Source organism: Anolis carolinensis, chromosome 5 (genome assembly GCF_035594765.1).
Source record: "Anolis carolinensis isolate JA03-04 chromosome 5, rAnoCar3.1.pri, whole genome shotgun sequence".
Lineage (NCBI taxonomy): Eukaryota > Metazoa > Chordata > Lepidosauria > Squamata > Dactyloidae > Anolis > Anolis carolinensis.
The window spans coordinates 149,562,854-149,583,676 of record NC_085845.1 but is presented as its reverse complement, the minus strand read 5'-3'; the positions used below and the strand labels follow the sequence as shown (position 1 = coordinate 149,583,676).

The window sequence follows — 20,823 nt, the reverse complement described above, 5'->3', positions numbered from 1 at the left end:
CCTAGTCTGCAGGGCAGCAGAAAACAAGCTTGCTCCCTCTTCCCTATGACTTCCCTTCACGTATTTGTACATGGCTATCATGTCTCCTCTCAGCCTTCTCTTCTGCAGGCTAAACATGCCCAGCTCTTTAAGCCGCTCCTCATAGGGCTTGTTCTCCAGACCCTTAATCATTTTAGTCGCCCTCCTCTGGACGCTTTCCAGCTTGTCAACATCTCCCTTCAACTGTGGTGCCCAAAATTGGACACAGTATTCCAGGTGTGGTCTGACCAATAAGTAACTAATAAGTTCTAATAAGTAACTTTATATTTATTGTTGCAAAACAAATTTCAGTTTAACAATGTGACAGTATCTATAGTAATCATACAATCTGGTTATTTCAGTTTTGTTTTTTCCATTATGTCTTGCATAAAATAACCATATTACAACTCTTTGAAGAGATCTGATACATACACACAAAAACACACAATTATTAAAGATGAACTAAGAGTTGTATAGCTTTAGGTTTCTAAAAATACAATTCCTCTCCAAACAATTTTGATACATTCTTCATTAGATATTTTTGCTTTTGTGAATCGATACAGTTAGAAATTTTTGATATTAGCATATTAGTTTACTTTTTTATTATTACTCTTCATGCTTTTGGAATACTATACACAGAGACAGGATTTTTGAGACACTAGCCAGTTTAAGTAAATTCTAAATCTAAACCTCATAGCATCTTTCACTATAAAGAAAGCTACGTTCACGTTACAAAACTAAAAAAATAATAATTTGAATTATCTTTTCTGAAACTTAAAAGATTTTCAAGATTTTCTCAAGTATATACAAAGGCATTTCTTATATGCAGCAGTACAGTCTAAAGAAACACTACACAAAGGGCACTCAACATTAGTATCTTAAAATGTGTTTGATTCATGTGCCCCTCAAACTCAAATTTCAATTGTAATTACAACTCAAATATATCTGAAAGTCATCAGTTACAGGATGTATATTTAATTCATTTGCTTCAAGGTGCATATACCTAACCTGGGTATATATTGTTACACATCTAAAGACAATCTAAGTTGTGAGATGTTACCACATGCAAGGTATACAACACATACCAGCTTTCCACAAAAGATCAGTGATGTCAACATGCAACAATTTTATGAAATAGCAATTCGACAACACAATTGTCAGTCTATTACTGATGCAAAACTGACATATTTTAAAAATGAGGTATTTGCTGAGAGACGACACAAATGTACTCAGGTGGTTCAAGATCAGATCCTTCAAAGAAACAATAATCCTGCTTTCCTCTCCTAAAGGAGATTAAGGGCCCTTCCATACAGCTGTATAAAATTCACATTGAACTGAATTATATGTCAGTGTGGACTCAGGTATCCCAGTTCAAAGCAGATATTGTGGATGATCTATCTGCCTTTGATATTCTGGGTTATATGGCTGTGTGGAAGGGCCCTCAAACATATGCCACCCCTGAACAATGAGAAAGCCTCGCATCCCAATCAAAAGCAAACAACTCTCTCAGAGGAAACAAAAGGGATCTTGTGTTGTCGAAGGCTTTCATGGCTTGAATCACTGGGTTGCTGTGAGCTCTCCAGGCTGTATGGCCATGTTCCAGAAGCATTCTCTCCTGACATTTCACCCACATCTATGGCAGGCATCCTCAGATGTGGTTTTCTTGGAAACTAAGTAAGTGAGGTTTATATATCTGTGGAAGGTCCAAATTGGAAGAAAGGCCTCCTGCCTTGTGGAAGTGTGAAAGTTGAAATTAATCATCTTGATTAGCATTGAAAAGCCTTGCAGCCTCAAAGCCTGGATGATTCCTGCTTGAAGGAATACTTTGTTGGGAGGTGTCAGCTGGCCCAGATTGTTTCATGTCTGGAAAGGATTCCCTCAGACAGGAATCAAGCAGGCTTTGGAACTGCAAGGCTTTGCAATGCTAATCAAGGTGATTAATTGCTAATTGCAACACTCAATACTAATTGCAACATTCATACTTGCCTCCAACAGATAAGAGCTCTTTCTCCCACCCTGGACCTTCCACAGATATATAAACCTCCCTTGCTTAGTTTCCAACAAACTTCACAACCTCCGAGGATGCCTGCCACAGATGTGGGCGAAACGTCAGGAGAGAATGCTTCTGAAACATGGCCACACAGCCCGGAAAACTCACAGCAACCCAAAGGGGATCTTCATATCCTCCAGCGTCTTCCTCCGCAGCCGATCATCACCAGCACTAGCAAGGCAGTAGCTTGCGCAGTTATCTCCACAGCGGGCAATGTCACAACCCGACCAACAGCACAAACTACTACCTCAGCCAGGGCCGTGGTGCGCCCGACCCATCCATCTTGAAGGGAGAAGAAAATATCAAAGGAACGGTTGCGGCGATGGTGGTGGGAACCACATTTCGACCGAAAGAAGGCATTCTCCTCATCCTCGATCTGCAGCAGACACCATGCAGGCCCTCTCCTTGGCCTGGACAAGCAAGCCCCGCCCAGGCCTTTCATGAAGGGGAAAGGAGGGAAAGATGGGGCTGGGAGAGGGAGGAAAGGGGCGAGGTGGGAGATGGGGAAGCCCGCCTCTTCTCTCCGCCTTCCTTTAGGTTCCTTCGGACATTTTGCCTCCTCCGTCTCAAAAGCTTCCTCTTGCTGGCTTCCACAGGCGAGGCCCAAAGGCGCCATTTCGGGACTCGCCTCAGTTCCTCTCTGAGGCGCATTTAACTGTCTGCCTCCCTCCCGCCATTTCTTCTCCTTCTCCCTCATTCTCCCAATGAAGGGTCATAAAGGCCCTCCCCGTCTCTCTCAGCGTCTCAGGAGGACCTCACCCGTCTCTTCCTTCTCTGTCTCCTACTGACCAAACCATAGAGATGGGGAGGGGGGAAAAAGGCTTCAACCACGTGACCAGACTCACCCGTCATAGGCCGCCGGCGCCATTTTGAACAAGGAAAAAGCAGGGGGGGCGAGCAGAATAGGCAGGGCCTCTCCTCTCTCCGCCTTCCTCAACAGCATTCCTTCTGGCCGCCTCAACATCCGGGCAACTGGACTGCTTTCACTCGCCGTTTGAAGGGGGGGGAGAGAAAAAGAGGCGGGAAAACTTCCCAAGGCTGCGAGACGGCTGAGAAGTCATGGGAGATGTAGTTCAGGCCTACACGAAACTGTACAGGAGCTAACGTTTGTGGAGGATGGGCCTTTCACCTTCTGCTCCCTCTTGACCACGTTAATAGGTAACTAAACGCTCAAGAATACTTGAAGAAGTCGGAATAGAGACAGGTTGCTGTGAGTTTTCCGGGTTATGTGGCCAGTTCCAGAAGCATTCTCCTGACGTTTCGCCCACACCTGTGGCATGCGTCTTCGTCTATTGGGGTTTATATATCCGTGGAATGTCCAGGGTAGGAGAAAGAACTCTTATCTGTTTGTGGCAAGTGTGAATGTTGAAATCGGCCACCTTGATCGGCATTGAATAACCGTGCAGTTTCAAAGCCTGGCTGATTCCTGCCTAGGGGAATCCTTTGTTGGGAAGTGTTAGCTGGCCCTGATTATTTCATGCCTGGTATTCCCCAGTAATTCCGGCCATGATAACCTTCACCAACAGGTTGAGCATCCATTATTATTATTATTAATGTTATATTATTGTCCACATGAATGGCTGAGATAGATGCACCTCTGCTTTCTGATGGTTCCGTGCATGCAATGTTTCATGGACATACTAGATTTAAAATATTATGAATTACATTACCTTCAGGCTATGTAAAAGATCTATGAGACATACATGCATATCATTTTTAGACTTATATACATTGACAAAAACAAGGTTTGTTTTTTTGTATTAAAACATTTTTCCCAAGCCATGGATGGTTGAAGTCTGTGGATACAGAATCTGTGGATATGGGAAACCAACCCTAACCTGTACTGCATTATATTCCTCGGTGTGTGCTAAACTATGGGCAGCTTTAAGATAGTTTCTTTCACTTTGTAGATTTATAAATGTTCATTTTTAGGATGCCACAGACTCTTCTGTCTCTGCTTAAGGTTTGTTTAATTTTTAAATGGCTTGGATTGGGCAGCCCTTTGGTTATCCTCTGTAAAACTGGACTGTTGTAATCATCTATAGAGTCTGGAACAAATTAAATCAAACTGCAATTTAGTAAGCATCTGTTCTTTTTCATACTTCACAGGCTATGCAAAACAAGGAAAAAAGACAGTTAAGATTATTTACAGTTACACAACCAATGAACAATTTTTTTTAATAATTTATGGTAGACTTTTAAAAATTGTATCTGTACCATCTATGGAAAGGGACTGACTAAATCACTACAAGCAAGCTAGCTAGTAACCATATTTATTATATAAATAAAAGTACTAATAATGCCCCGCTGGCTAGCTCTTTTCTAATAGTAATAGCCCAGCACCTTATTAATTATACTTACATGCTGTCTTTTCATCCAATAACCTTGAGGGTGTTAGTTTTATTTTATTTATTTTAAAAATGGCCAAGCCTTAAAACCCTCTCTAACCTGCCTCCCATATGTCAAAAGGACTGTTACTTAAGCTGTTTGTCCATGTTCAATAATTGAACTGAATAAATATAAAAATTACTGCACCACTGCTACAAATCATGTGAGGCTATATTTCTGTCCCTTCTCCCTCCCAATACTATAAATGATTTCATGTAAATGACAACAGATATTCTAGAGAGGCTGGTTTGGACTGAGAGAGAAATTCTATGCTTCCTATGGGAACCAACACAAATCTAGATCTTCTGCTTTCACAAGACTAGAGAATACTGCTCGATTTGTGCCCATTGTCTCTCATTTATTATAGCAACACCGGAATGCAACCCATGAAACTAAAATCCCATAGGACTGAAAGACCAGTACCATATTTGAGTCCATTGACTACAACTGTTTCTCTTTGTTATAGAAATTTCTATCATTTGGCAGCTGATGGCTTGCAAACTACAACTACAGTACTTCCAATCCAAAGACCACTACATTGATGCATTTTGTGAGGTAGTTCATGTACATTACTACATTGATTTTTATAAATGCATTGGAAGTAGCAGAAAGCAACAAATAAGATGGTCTTGTGTAAGTTTTGAATATTACAGCTTTTGCAGAACATTCAGTACTTTAAAATAAGTGGACAAATATGGTTGGCCGACACAGTATAATCAAAGAAAAGGAGCCAATCATAATTAATTTTCCCTACTTAAAATAGTGTTATGTAAACTAGTGTTTTAGCAATCTCACATTTAGGGCAAAACATTTACAATGATAGAAATGACAACATTCACCTGGTGACCCTGCAAATGGACCTATATCAACCTAAGTGGCTGTAGATAGCAACATTTTCATACATTTTGATTTTCACACATTTAAATAAGATGTGGTATAACTCATCACTCAAGTCATCATACATAACTAACCATCAGTAACTCCATTGGCTACATGTGGCTGAATCTCTGGCCTCACATTGTACATATTTAAAATACTCCAGGGGGGGGGGGGCTCTGGGGTTTGGAAATGGGGGAAAGGAACACACTGAATTCATTTGGAAACTTAAGCACATTGTTGGCACATCCTACACTCCTAATATGTAACTGACCTAAAGATTTGCCAGCTATTTCTACTCCCACAACTAGAGGTAACCGAATAACAAGAGAAGGCTGGCTAAATGCTGCAAGTTATAGATGATGTTGTTTCTTATTATACTTCCTTTTTTACAATACATCTCTTCTGAGCTCTATGAATTTTCATTCAAACCATATTATTGCCACTTGCAAGAAAATCATTCTCACCTAAGGCACGGCATTATAACCATTATCACTGGGGGCCAAATCCTCATGTTGACTCTTGTCATGCAAGATCTTACATCAGGTATGGGCAAACCTTGGCCCTCCGGGTGTTTTGGACTTCAACTCCCACAATTTCTAACAGCCAGTAAGCTGGCTGGGGTTTCTGGAAGTTGAGGCCCAAAACACCTGGAGGGCTGAAGTTTGCTCATGCCGGCCATAGATACATGAAACAACACAAAACAACACAACCACTGTCAATATTTGTTGCATTCCAACAGTGGAGGGAGAAAGGACGAGCACAGTCCTTGGTGCAGTTTTCTCTTATTTCTCAGATGTAAGGAGGCTGAGCAATGAAGAACTGGCAAAGGAACCAGAGAAATGAGGTCAAGGGGCTCAGGTGTATTTCAAAAACCATGGATTATTTTGGCATATGAGTGGAGATAATAGGCAATTGGGTCCAAAAAGTTATGGTTTCCCTCCTTGACAAAAGTAGTGCTAGATTTTTCTTTTAGAGCAGTGGTTCTCAACCTGTGGGTCACCAGATGTTTTGGCCTTCAACTTCCAGAAAGCCCAACAGCTGGTAAACTGGCTGGGATTTCTAGGAGTTGTAGGCCAAAACACCTGGGGACCCACAGGTTGAGAACCACTGTTTTAGAGAAAAATCACATGGTTTCTGGGGGGGGGGGGAGGAGTACTCTGGTCCCTAAAGCTGATGACAATAGGCTGGTGAGTAAATCCCCTTCTTGGACAAGGGGCTTAAGTGAGTATCTTCCAATCAACACTAGACATTTCTAGATCATTGATGTTTTAAATTAATTTAATTGATTTGATGTCACCTTGGCTGCCCTGAGGGATGTCCTCTGCTGAGGTTCTGTTTGATCTCAATATATCATTATAATTATGATTATTTGGAGGCCTCTTTTACAATTATTGTTGCAACTTTAATGGGCACTCTCGGTAGTGCAGGGGAATTATCGTGTTGTTCTGTGGCGCTTTTATAACTGGCTTTCACCAGACTTGGTTTTATCCTGTGTTATTTACAAGAGAAGCAAAATGGTGCAGTGGTTTGTACACTGGGGTATGACTTTGGAGACCAGGATTCAAATCCCTCTGCATGACATTGGGTGAGTCACACTCTCTCAGTCTCAGAGGAGGGCAAAGGCACCCCCCCTCTTTTATGATCCCTGGGTGATGGGATCATAAAGCTGCACTACTTTCTTAGTTGCACTGTCTTCCACTTCTTCAGCCCTATTCAAAATGTCAGTGTTTATCTTTAAAGTCCTATTGATGATTGGAATCAAATAGCAGAATATTAACTTACCTCATATGTATCTGCCCTTAGAAAACCTTCTCTAATTAGCCACCCTGAATGAAATTATGGGAATGACTATGAGAGAGTAGCTACAAGTGATTTTTTAAAATATTTTTTTAAATAAAAGGCGTATAGAAATAAAAAGGTTTTCTGTATACATTTTTGCCTTTTTGTTAATATTGTCTCAATAGGCAAAAGGTGCAAGTTAACAAAGTACAATAAACTGTTATTGTTGTGATGGAGTCTTTGAAAGAAAAAAATTAAAGAACACAAGTCTGTACCATGTAAGAGTAGCTAATGAAATGTGTACTTACCTTAGTGATATGTTGCAACTCTGTAAAATGTGACATCTCTCTGATAAGTTACTATTTAACTACGTATTACCTTTTCATAGAAGGTAACAGATAAATGAAAAAAATATGCATCTGGTTAACGTTGTTACCGATATAAAATCATTAAAATTTAAGTAGTGTGGCTAGCTGTGAAAATTTCTGCAGCAATGAAAAGGTCTTACAGGAAATACCTACTAGCTGCATGATATAGTAAAGGGAAACAAACAACTGTGTTTCATGACAGTTTACTCTATCTCTAAACTATCTTCAAAAATACATTTCTTAGTTTTTATCACACACATACTATATCCAGAGTAAAACAGTTATTCTTCAGATCAAAAAAGACATTACAAAACAAAGCATTTAAGATTATTCAAACAATGACATAAAATGCAAGTAAAATATTGCTGATATTTGAAGTCATCTTGCTTTAGTTGTAATTCAAAAATAGTGACCAATGCCATTTTGGGACAAAACAAAACAATTACATATATGTTTCAAATGAAAAGCTTAAAAAAAGCAAAACTTCAAAAAAAGGATTACTGTACAATAAAATATTTAGCAAACTGAGGTATGGTAGTGTTTGAGTGCTACACAGCAATTTTCTGCCTATTTATTTCAAAATGGCAGCTCACAGACTGTTTGCCGCTATCTTTATTCATACAACCTGTTAGTAGCATTATTATTCATTGGCCACAGTAAGATACATTCAAATATGCCAAAAATAAAGAGGAAAAAAATCAGTTGCATGATCAGATATGAATGAGCATATCTGCCAACAAAGAAGGCAAATATTAAGTAAAATGCAAGCATACAACTTAGTATTCATATAATAAATACATTTTCAAGCATTTAACATTATCAATGTTTAAAAAGAATTTTAAATAATAAATGCAACTTTTTTTTACAGAAACTATATGATTTATTATACAGGCAAGTACATCTTCCCTTTGTTTACAAAGGCTGGTTACAGATAATGTGGAATGTTACAGTACCATCTTGCATAAAATTTTAGTACAACTTTGTACTAGAAAAAAACTGGTGCAAAACACCTGCTTAATAAATCCGGATGAATCAAAGTTTCTTCTTAATTACATCATTAATACACACAACAACAAGCTGTACATAAGCCCACTTTTCAATCACCACTTCAAGTTACTGTAGCAAGTACTGTACTTTAAAATGGATTCCACTCAGTCAGTCAAAGGCCTGCACTGTTGCTTACCCAGAAACATTTCAGATGCAAGCTTGACGTGATATGAATCACAGAGTTCTGGTTAGTACAGTTTAAAGGCGGCCAACACTGCTTGCCAAGTGTAAGTCACATGAGATTTCCTTAAAGATGTCTCACATCAGAACAAAACAATTTTTTAATCGATGCATTTTTTCTTCAAAAGAGTTTTTAAAAATTATTTCGTCAGGACTCTCCATTCTGTACCTTGGATGCTGGTGGGTGCATGAAGTCCTTAAAAGGAACTAAAGCCTCTTTGAGTGCAGAGCAGACCTCTGAAGATGAGCAGGTGATACATTCTACCAGTGTCGGGTACAAAGCAATAACTTGTGCCCACGTGTTAGCGTCAACTGTAACAAAATGTACAACATTATTTTTTGTTCAATTTCTTAAATCGCCCCTTCCCAGAGTAAAGTCCTTCTCTATGACTAGGAATTAACTGGATGTCATTTCATACCCAGACTTGGTTTGGTGAGAAGAGGATTAATCAAACTAATAGCATTGCAGGAAATAATTTTTGTGAATGGATAGGATGGTCAATCATTGGAATTTTCATAAGTATTTTTCAATGCATGAACTTTTTTTTAAAGAAAAGGACATTTGGGAATAGGGCCTAGGTTCCCCTGTTCCATATGAGGCCATCATAGATGTTTGTGTGAAAGATTAGTTCTAAGGGCTGAATTTGCTCTATGTGGAATTACACTGGTGGTCTCCTCAGAAACCTGATGAAAGAAGTGAATTTCAAGGCTGTGAGTCTACACAATCTGCATACATGTGCACACAAATATTGCATCAGAGAACATCATAACTCCCCAGTAACTAGATTCTGAAATGCCAATCAATACTATAGTTCTGACAACTGAAGAAGGCAGAGCCTGTGACGAATGAAGTCCTAAGGTGATCCTTTCCCCTTGAGGAAGATAAATCACTGTTCATGTTATCAAAAAGTAATCGAATTTTAGTGGATATTTGTCACAGCAGCCTCCCAGGTCCCACTGTTAGCTGAACTGCCTTTTCCAAGGTAATTAAGAGAGTGTACAAAGGTTGCATTCAATAGTAGTGGAGGCATGGGGTTCCTTACTGCTCTGCAAACAGGCCGCTGAATGGTGTGTAGTTTCCAGGATGGCCATTGTAGTCAACAATTAGTCAACAATTACTTTTTGCCCCGCCAACCTCTCAGCAACAGTGAACATATAGAAGTTGAGATATTTCCCTTCATGTACCTTAGATACGGGCTTTGAATCTCCCGCTCTCCCTCAATTACAGCTGAGATGTAGAAGACTACCACTCATTGAACTGTCCAGCTACCAAATGCAAGGGCTATAACTTACAAATAAGTTCTTTTGTAAAAAAAAATCTTACCAAAAAGGATCTTAAAATCTATATTATAAAATACATACTAGAATTACATTTTATTCCATAGAAAGATACATATGGAAATATTTTAGGTTAAGTAATAAATAGAATGCATGGTACTATAATAGACAGTCTTACATGACAACTTACTACATGCACAGCTTATTCTATGTGTTTTACTTACCATTTTCTGGCTGAGTCTTTTTAAGAGAATCTATGAGGGTACTAACAGCTTTTAACACAAATATTATTTCTGTGACTTGTTGCCTACAAAGGAGGGAACAAAATAAGTATGAGAATTTATGGTTCCCCAAAGTTTTAGAAATGTATTAGCTTTTTGCACTGCCCAGCTTTCACAACCATACATAGAAATTGGAAATATGATGACATGGATAATTCTAACCTTAAGCATATAATGATACGATCTTGTTTAGTTCCCACATAACTGCCTTTTGAAATCCCAACCCTCTTTTGATTTCTTGTCTACAGTCTCTATTCTGATTAATGACCAAGCCAAGGTATGGAAAACCTTAAAACTATTTCAAGGTCTTAATCCTCTGTTTAAAATTTTACATAAAACACCTGTGGTCATTATTTTTGTATTCTAATGTTCAACTGTAATCCTGCCTTTGCACTTTCTTCCTTGATTTTCTTCAATTGTTCCAAGTTTTTGCTATTTTTTGCTACCAGTATAGTGTTTTATGCATACAGACAGTCCTCAAGTTACAAACATCCAACTTGCAAATAATTCATAGCTAAGAATGGGAGCGAGAGAAATCTACTCCTAGGAAGGGAAACCCACTCCTCAAAGAGTTATAATGGGGAAAAGGTGTCTCCACTCAAGCTTTATCATCACTCCTTGTTTCTACAACATGTCAATTTTTTCAAGTCCAATCATGACAGGGACAGAAAGCGAGGTCAAATCTTCTAAACTGGGACACAGACAGCAAAACAAACACCATAAGGGTGTTAACACTTCTCTGTGCAATCCAAAGGCCCCCCCCCCTATATATATATAAATAAATAATTTAGCTGGAGTACCTATTCCAACTTACAAACAAATTCAACTTAAGAATAAACCTACAGAACCTATTTTGTTTGTAACTTAGGAACTGCCTATATTGTAAATTGTAGGTATGACTTCTATAATTTCATGCCTCCTTCCTGAGTCTAATCTTGCCAATTGGAAACCATTCTATTTCTCATAATTCTGTCCATACAGTAGCATAGGTTACACATCAGGACAATAAAATGTTGTGCCATACCGATTTCTTTAAGAGTGAATCACAGTTTTTCATGATCTACACAATCAAAAGCTTTTCTATAATCTATAATGCACACTTATTTTCTCCTGAGATAATTTGGTGTGCTCCATTAGCCAATATTTGTTTGAAATGTAAGGACTTTGCTTGAACAATGTATTTGCAATGAACAAACATGTCAGCCTTACAAAATTCTGTTAGTTGTTCTGCTGCTTCATTTCCTGATTTGAGTCTACTCTATTTTCTATTTTTGCATTCCAATCACCAATGATTAACAAGAATTCTTATTTGATCAACTTCTTAAACAGAAACACATACTCTTTCAATTTCTTCTTCTGTCTCCATAATTGGAGCATAAACTTGGATTATGGTTTTAATGATAGTTTCCCCATAAGTTGCATTGATATGATCAGACTTCACATTATATATCCTGTGACTATTTTTGCTACACCTCCCATTATTATTAATGCCACCCCATCTCTTATTAGACTGTCATTTCCTTAGTAAAACACTATGTAATTGTCTGAATCAAAATGTCCCATTCCTCTCCAATTTAGCGCACTCATCCCAAGAATTGCAAAGTTTATACATCCCCTGTTCTTGACGTACTATGTGTAGCTTCTCCAAATTCATGCTTCCCATATTTCATATTCCTATAATATCTTTTGCTCTACTTCAAATTTTCCTTTCACATTTGAACTTGTTAGTTATGGTGTAATTGTCATTGTTTATGAGAGATCCTCCATTAGTGTCTCACTCCACTACTGCTGTAGCTCAGCAGCTGTTTGGCATATTCAGTCTGACTCCCTAACATAGGAGACCCTACTAACAGCATTGCTGCCATCTGCAAAGCCTTTTGACTCATAGGAACACCACGGAAGAAGGATAGTGTGATGACTCATGGGCCATGTAGTCCCGTTCCTAGCGCTGTTATGACAGATGAAGAGGAAAACTTAGGTTTTCCACCGTTTCAGCCAGAATTGGAACTTTCCCAGCCAGAACTGGAGCCCTTGCACCTGCAGGAGATTTGTCTTCCAGAAATCTGCCAAACAAGCCCTGAGTCAAAATCTCCCCCATTTTCTCGCCGTGATTATTATAAACAACAGAAAAGCGCTCAGGAGGCTTCTCGCAGGAGCGCTAGGATCGCTGCCAAGCATTCAGCTGATTAAGCCTGCTTCCCATGGGAAACTTTAGGGAGTCATGCATCTGGACTCAGAGAATGGTTTTCGGTTCTGGTTCCCCAGTGAATTGTTCCTTGGCGGGAAAACGAGACCCTACTTAGGTGTTTTGCCCTCGTAGGAATCTTGCGGAGTCAATTCGTCAACTACGGGAGTAGGTTGTGTGTGGACTACGCTCCCGTTTCCAGCCTCGCCTTGCTTCCCAGGACCTCGCCTTGTTTCCCAGGACCTTGCCTTACTTTCCGGACCTCGCCACGAATTTACCACGGATCCTGTTTTTGCTCCTTGTTCTTTGTTGCCTTGAATTAAGCCTTGTGTCCAAGAATCAAGCTATTTCCTTGCCTTGCCTAAGTTTCATGGACTAAAGGACCTTGTCATCTCCCCTCACTTTGCTTGGCAAAGTGAGTGTTTCGGTTACTGGATTACAACTTTGGACCTTAATATTTCATATTGGACATTGTTTCTCTGGACTAATTTTGACCTTTCCTGAAAGGTCTACTTCTGAACTATTTCCTACACTTGCTTTTATTAACTTTATATATTTCCTCAATAAAGATATTAGATAGATTCTGGCCTCTGTGTATGGTTATTGGTGCTCTGCAGCCTGGGTCGTGACAGATAGTGCTATTTATTGAATTAGGTAATACAAATGATCAGTGCATATCAAATAATTATTTTGAAGGCACAAATTGAAAACAAGGTATCTGCAAAACTGGTGTACGCACCGTGGAAGTGGACATTTACCACTCAGCCTTTCATCTTCTATGTAACGATACAGTACATCTTGAGATCGCTTTAAGAGAACGGAAAGCGCCATTCGTGAAATGTAGCCTTCTTGAGGAGTAGTTACTTTATTACTGAATGAAAACTGAAGCAATGTTTCAAAACACATTTTGGAAAATTCCTCTCGCATACGAATATCTATTTCTGCCTCTGAAATAAATAAATAACAGCATTTAACTTCCTTATCCTAATATTTTGCTTTAAAGGAACTATTGGAAAGAGCAGCCAAGTATTCAAGGAAGGGTAATGATTACAAAAACAAAGTTTCTCAAAGATAGTGCAGCAGAGATATATTTAATTAGGAAAAATGGCCAATATTTCATCAGAAATATGTAAGTTAACTATATGAATCTTTCTTGGCCTCACTTCCCCCCAAAACTGACAGAAACAATTTGCCCATGTTTCTATTGCTAGCAGAGTGGAGCTCCTGGTCATCATGCAGCCTGGCTGTTTTGGGATTATGATAGCAGCAATAGTGTCACATTCATGACTATTTGTAAATAGAGAACAGTTACGGATGAGTACATCTACATAACTGTTGTGTATGCTTAACAAAGTAGCTGATAGAGAATACTGGTCATTATTTTTAAAGTATTACACACTTTCCAGCTGTACAAGAGAATTGTTTTAAAATATGGGCAGGAGTTCTGCACTAGTCCAAAGGAAATTAGCCATACAGCAGAGCTTCTGAAATCAATGAGTTAAGTTAGATATAATTAACTCCTGTCCTAATTATTTTAGTGAGATTTAAGCATGGCTAACTTTCCTTGAACAACTGACAGTTATCTTCAGAAAATTTGATCCGACATCCCATCCCATAGGTTTTGTCATTTAGATTTCTTTCTGGTATGTATGTACATTACATTTTCAAATGCTTATGTCCTAACTACTGGTATGTATTTGCTATACCTGGCACTTAATATCCTCAAACATTTACTGTAGGAGGAATACCTCTCTGTGTTTCTTAACTACATTTTATCATTTAATTAACATACCTGTAAATGAAGAAGACTGTGAATGTATGGAGCCTCTATTGAGCATAGTCATAATCTGACCAACAAACTCCTTGGGAATAAAATTAGCATATGGAAGTATTTCTGTGCTGATGAGCTGTACCACCTAAAATAGATAAGTGTGCATAGAATTCAGAAAATTCATAAATATCCATAATATTTATTTATAAAATTAAAGTTACTGTGGGGCCAATGCCAGTAAACATGTTTACAGAATCAAAGAATAAAAACGTTTATAGGCATTACATAAATTACAAAAGATGAAGTTTTGAGCTAACATATCTCCATCTAAAAGAAGGAAATGGGTTATATACTTATACTTAGGAATAGGAACAATTTGTTTAGGACCCATTTAGCTAGAAGTCAATGCCTGCTCAAGTTGAAGATTTGTTTCTGCGTTTTCATTCACGTACGGACTACTTTCCACCAATGACTTCATCAAGCCCGATTAAGAGTTTTCTGATGAAAATTTTTGTGAGCTATTATCTAGGGATTTTGCTCTGTTTGAAAATGGCTGTTATGCAAACCGGGTACACAGAATACAATGCATTATTAAATCTGCACTGATGCATATACTTGATAGTTACAATGATTATGTATATTCTTTACCAATAAATGTTGAATTACTTGGGAATACTATTCATAATAAATAAATAAATGATGTTCTGATTAACTGATATGATTATGGATCATTATGTTAACAGATCTTTGCAGATATTTGATAGGAAATGCATGCTTACTTCAACATCAATGCTTTCATTTCTTTGAAACTCTTGGATAGAAAGATTATCTGGAGGTGAACTGAAAATAAGAAGAACTTCATTATAAACATAGAAAGGATAATTTGAGGAGTCACTGAGGGACACAATGGTTGGATGCAGGCATGTAGCTGGGGGGGCTTGAGGGGCTTCACCCCCCCCCCCCCGAAATTCTCAGGGTGGTCTGCGAGAAGGCTTTACATTTATTATTTAAACTGTTACGCTTATTCATATCATGATTCGATCACCATGCTCAATATATCCCATATGCATGGGGGTACTGGGATAACGGTACAAAAGGTTTGCTAGGGTAGATCCTGTCTCACTCAGACTCAGCCCCCCCCCCCCCAACCCAAATCCTGGCTACAGGCCTGGTTGGATGTATATATATATATAACATGGTACTCTGAAAATTAACTGAAATTTGGCTTGTTTATGGTAAGCCAACTTGTAAACTCTATTTTAACTGCAGCAAAATGGCAAAACAAACACATTTACTGTGATATCCCAAATAAAAAGACAATTTTCTTAGTGGTTTCTCAGAAAAAAGCAAACTGTGGTTTATTATAGAATATAATATTTTAATGGAAGAACAGGTGTCTGTTGTTTCAGACCTCAAACAAACTATGTACTGAAAGGGAATTCGTTTTGAAGTCTGACTTACTGTAATATTGAAAAGAGCACAGAGTACCCCCTTGGCCTAATATTGAAATTTCCAGTGTATAATTCACTTTTAGATTACCAAATATTTTTATAGCCCTTACAAGTAGTTAATATAACTTATTTTACAAATAAGACATAGGAATTAGATTCCAGAAATGTCCAGATCATACAGTGAACCATATAGATAATAGACACACACTAAGCAATGTTATTTATAACTGACATATCTTTTCATACTTTCCTGTTTCATTTTAAACTTAGTCCCCTCCCTTCCAGATCTACTAAACTAGTTATTTCCAGTGCAGATTCCTGTTGTACTTATACAACACATCTCTGCATGCCAAATGATATAGCCTATTATTATGAAGGGCTTCTTTTCCCTCTTGACACAAATACTCAGCTGTTCAAAATTTGCAGAGAGCCTTTGGATGTTTTCTGAAAGTTCAAGTACAGAGTTTCCCCTAACATATAACAATTTAGAAGATAAGGATTGTAAACTATCTGTTATTCTAAAAGTACTTATTAAACTTCTGAGGCTGCAGAAACTGGAATTATTGGTTAAAAGATATAAAAGCAATGCTACCACTTAAATGCTGCTTGTTGAAGTTTCATTATACAAACACTCTGCTACTCTTGTATTCAATGGGCATACCAAGTATGTTTGCAACAGCAGTCACAGATTATTGTTCTGTAAATTTCAAGTGCCCATATTCAGAAAAAAAGAAGCTTGTTAGAAATAGGGAGAAATATTTGACTTTTATGGTCAGTACACGCTCAATAATAATCTGATTCAACATACTTTTGACTTCATGCCATGATGAGACAACAAAGCCCAGAAATCAGACTGTTTTTGTATTTATGCTTTATAATGCTACTCAAACTAAAACCGCATTAGGGCTATCAAAAATATTAGGATCCTTTGTATGGGGGAATATAATTGTGTTAAACTAACCTTATTTGTTGATAATATATTCACCAGTGCACTAAAGAGATAGCAATACAATTATTCACCAGCCTTCTAAGGGACATCAGTATTGTGTACACTGATATGAGCCTGAATGTTTCTCTTTGTTACAAACAGCAACAACAGGACTTCTGTTCTTGCTGTTACATGCTGCAATTCAACTCTTGACTTGTGACCCTACCATAAAGATTTCTGGGAAATATTTATCCAGAGTTGGTTTCTCATTGCCTTTCTCCAAGGCTGAGGGAGTGTGATTAGTTCAAGATCACTAAGTGAGTTTCAACATTTGAATAAGAATTCAAATCTGGTCTTCCAAGTGTTGCAATCCAATACTCAAACCACTACATCACGTTGTCTCAGCTAAGAAGCACCACTAACTATAAAAAATTGCTTCTGTGTTTATATAGTATTTTTCTAGTCATGGAATCATCTAATTCCTTTCTAAATCTTGAGAATGAAACAAGAATTAATAAATCAAGACTTAGTGATCTAACAAGCTTTTTATCTTTACATCTTATCTTTTTATCTGGACAAATATGTAGAATACTGCAAAAGCATTCAAATATAAGGCCAGACAACAAATAACAAAATTAAATGTGTCATTTTAAAATTTCTATTTGTATTCCTCCAAAATATAAATTGAACGTTACCTTTTTGTAAATAAAAAGTTTTCAAAAGTGTTGGCCAACTCTGGCCACATACTATCAAATTTTCCAGAGGAAGCATGCTGTCTTGCAACAGGAAGCCCAATGGATAGAACTTTTAGAAGAGAAGAAACAGCCAGTTTCCATGTGCTTTCTGAAGGGCAAGCATATTTCAGACTAAGCGGCATCCTCAAGGTCTGTAAAAATAAATTGCTTATGTAAGTCAAACAGAGAGAATCATATGGAGGAAAAATATTGGTAGGCTACCAAGTTCTCCGAACTGCTTTGTAATTTTAAAAAATTAAATCCTACTCAAATGTTAGTTTAAAAAGACAATTGGAGGAAGGACATGACTGAAAGTGAACAAGTGATCCCTGGGAACATAAACCACCATTAAGTTTTTGCATCATTAAATGTAATCATTACGGGGGTATTAGAACTTGGAAAAGTTATTGTTTTAGAGCACAGATCCCCAAACTAAGGCTCGTGAGCCAAGGTCATTTAACTGGCCCCCACTCTAAACTTTCTAGACTTAGGGTCGCCCTAAGTCTGAAATGACTTGACAGCACACAACAATTCTAATTAACTTGACTATCTCATCAGTCAAAAGCAGGTCCACATGTCCCATTGAAATATTGGTAAGTTTATGTTGGTTAACATTGTTCTTTCATGGGGTTTTTTTTTTTTTGCACTACAAAGAAGACATGTGGAGTGTGCATAGGAATTTGTTCATTTTTTTTCAAACTGCAGTCCGACACCCAACAGTCTGAAGGACGGTGAGACAACCCTCTGTTTAAAACATTTGAGGACCCCTGTTTTAGAGAAAGCCTGCATAACTTGACCCTTGTATAGAATCACAGAATAGCAGAGTTGGAAGAGACCTCATGGGCCATCCAGTCCAACCCCCTGCCAAGAAGCAGGAAATCGCATTCAAAGCACCCCCGACAGATGGCCATCCAGCCTCTGTTTAAAAGCCTCCAAAGAAGGAGCCTCCACCACAGTCCGGGGGAGAGAGTTCCACTGCCGAACAGCTCTCACAGTGAGGAAGTTCTTCCTGATGTTCAGGTGGAATCTCCTTGTTCCGCGTCTTAGTCTGCAGGGCAGCAGAAAACAAGCTTGCTCCCTCCTCCCTATGACTTCTCCTCACATATCTGTACATGGTTATCATGTCTCCTCTTAGCCTTCTCTTCTGCAGGCTAAACATACCCAGCTCTTTAAGCTGCTCCTCATAGGGCTTGTTCTCCAGACGTTTGATCATTTTAGTTGCCGAACTCTGGACGCTTTCCAGTTTGTCAACATCTCCCTTCAACTGCGGTGCCCAGAATTGGACACAGTATTTCAGGAATGGCCTGACCAAGGCAGAATAGAGGGGTAGCATGACTTCCCTGGATCGAGACGCTATACCCCTATTGATGCAGGCCAGAATCCCGTTGGCTTTCTTAGCAGCTGCATCACATTGCTGGCTCATGTTTAACTTGTTGTCCACAAGGACTCCAAGATCTTTTTCACATTTACTGCTGTCTAGCCAGGCGTCCCCCATTCTGTATTTTTGCATTCCATTTTTTTCTGCCGAAGTGAAGTATCTTGCATTTATCCCTGTTGAACTTCATTTTATTAGTTTCGGCCCATCTCTCTAGTCTGTTAAGATCGTTTTGAATTCTGCTAATTCAAAGGGCTAATATTAACCCCCAAAACCTTCGATGGGCCACCCCATATCCCTCCCTCCTTCCTCCCTCCCTGCTGAAGTGGTAGCCCCACTCCTTCCCAAGCCTCAAAGATAGGGATGATCCAAAGATTCTCTTTTGGTGATCAGCACCCATCCCTTGCCATACCTGCCTGGCAAGCTTAGGCCCCTCCTCAGCCTCGTGTCACCCTGGAATGGTGGGAGGCTGGGAAGGGACGTGGCTTCCATCTCGGTGCTTGACCCCAGCCTTGTGCCGGTCTCATGGCATGCCTTTTTCATGAGCAACAGCCCACAGGCAAGACTAGGGAGGAGATGAGCACTGAAGAGGGAGTCCCGCACCTTCCCAGCCTTCCCAGGGAAATGGCACAAGGCTGGGGGAGAGGCTAGAGCTTCTCTTTTGTGAAGGGCTGGGCAGCGAAGGGAAAGCCCAGCCCTGTCCCTAGACTGCAAGGAATGTCTCTGCAGTCTGCATCTGGCTCGTGGGCTGTATGTTGTGCTAGCCTGTTTTAATGGAATACAAATTTTAGAATGTTCAGCTCCTTGTTACAATAGCTATGGGACTTAGGAAATTATAATCCAAAGATGCTTTAATAGACTTGGCATGCACAAGCTTATGCTACCAATTTTGTTCTCTCAGTTGCAATAAGAACCCTTTGCATATTATTGTTTTATAGCCACCTCTTTAAATTGAATGTACATGCTGATCAACATGAACCATTTCATTTACCATATATACTCGAGTATAAGCCAACTTAAATATAAGCCAAAGCACTTTATTTTACCACAAAAACTGGGAAAACTTATTGACTCAAGTATGAGCCGAGGGTAACTACTGGTAAATTTCAAAAATGGAAATAGATACCAATAAATTTACATTAATTGAGGCATCAGTAGGTTAAATGTTTTTGAATATTTACTATATTGAAAAGCAAAACAGTAAACTAGCTCTGTAAGTGGAAAAGGAGAGTCAACAAAAACAATATGGAATCAACAATAACATCATCATTATTATTATTATTATTATTATTATTATTATTATTATTATTATTATTATTACTAGCTGTGCCCGGCCACGCGTTGCTGTGGCGAAGTCTGGTGGTATGGGAAATAAAGTATTGAGGAATTGGTGGTAGTTAAGGTAAAGGGTAAACGTTTTCCTCTGACATTAAGCCCAGTCATGTCTGACTCTGGGGGTTGGTGCTCATCTCCATTTCTAAGCCGAAGAGCCGTCGTTGTCCGTAGACTCCTCCAAGGTCATGTGGGATGACTGCATGGAGCGGCGTTACCTTCCCACCGGAGCAGTACCTATAGATGCACTCACAATTACATGTTTTTGAACTTCTGGGTTGGCAGAAGCTGGGGCTAACAGTGGGGGCTCTGTCAGTTCCCCCAATTCAAACCTGCGGCCTTTCGGTCCAGAAGTTCAGCAGCTCAGCGCTTTAACATGCTGTGCCATCAGGGGATATTATTTCCTAAAGGTTGTGAATATACAATATTTCTGATTGTTTTTTTTTTTGTCTGTTGGAGGCAAGTATGAATGCTGCAATTAGGAAAAATGATTAGGATGTAATGGCCTTGCAGATTTAAAGCCTAGCTGTTTCCTCCCTGAGTGATTTGTTTGTTGGGAGGTGTTAGCTGGCCCTGATTGTTTCCTGTCTGGAATTCCCTTGTTTTCAGAGTGGTGTTGTTTGCGATATTTTATATGCTTCTACTGTCTGTGGCCCTGAGAGAACAGAGGATTGGCCAGACTTTGATGATGGGAGTCCTTTGTTGGGAGGTGTTAGCTGGCCCTGATTGTTTTCTGTGTGGAATTCCCCTATTTTCAGAGTGTTGTTCTTTATTTAGTG

The 20,823-nt window shown here is 38.9% G+C and overlaps 1 protein-coding gene and 1 non-coding gene across 4 annotated transcripts in view; both read right to left on the bottom strand.

Annotated features, from left to right (window-relative positions):
* Positions 1 to 285: 285 nt before the first annotated feature.
* mon2 (MON2 homolog, regulator of endosome-to-Golgi trafficking) overlaps positions 286 to 20,823 on the bottom strand; it is a 79,020-nt gene continuing 58,482 nt past the window's right edge. For all 3 annotated transcript variants that reach the window (XM_062982542.1, XM_062982543.1, XM_008111085.3), the window contains 6 exons: positions 17,299 to 17,489; positions 15,004 to 15,064; positions 14,246 to 14,369; positions 13,193 to 13,400; positions 10,212 to 10,294; positions 286 to 9,021 (listed from right to left, as the gene is read on the bottom strand). In XM_062982542.1, coding sequence (XP_062838612.1) covers positions 8,858 to 9,021; positions 10,212 to 10,294; positions 13,193 to 13,400; positions 14,246 to 14,369; positions 15,004 to 15,064; positions 17,299 to 17,489 — 831 coding nt within the window. In that variant the 3' untranslated portion in view covers positions 286 to 8,857. The remainder of the gene's footprint in view (positions 9,022 to 10,211; positions 10,295 to 13,192; positions 13,401 to 14,245; positions 14,370 to 15,003; positions 15,065 to 17,298; positions 17,490 to 20,823) is intronic.
* Positions 2,224 to 2,335, bottom strand: mirlet7i (microRNA let-7i). The gene has a single exon (NR_129821.1). It is a non-coding gene; the product is annotated as a microRNA let-7i (primary transcript).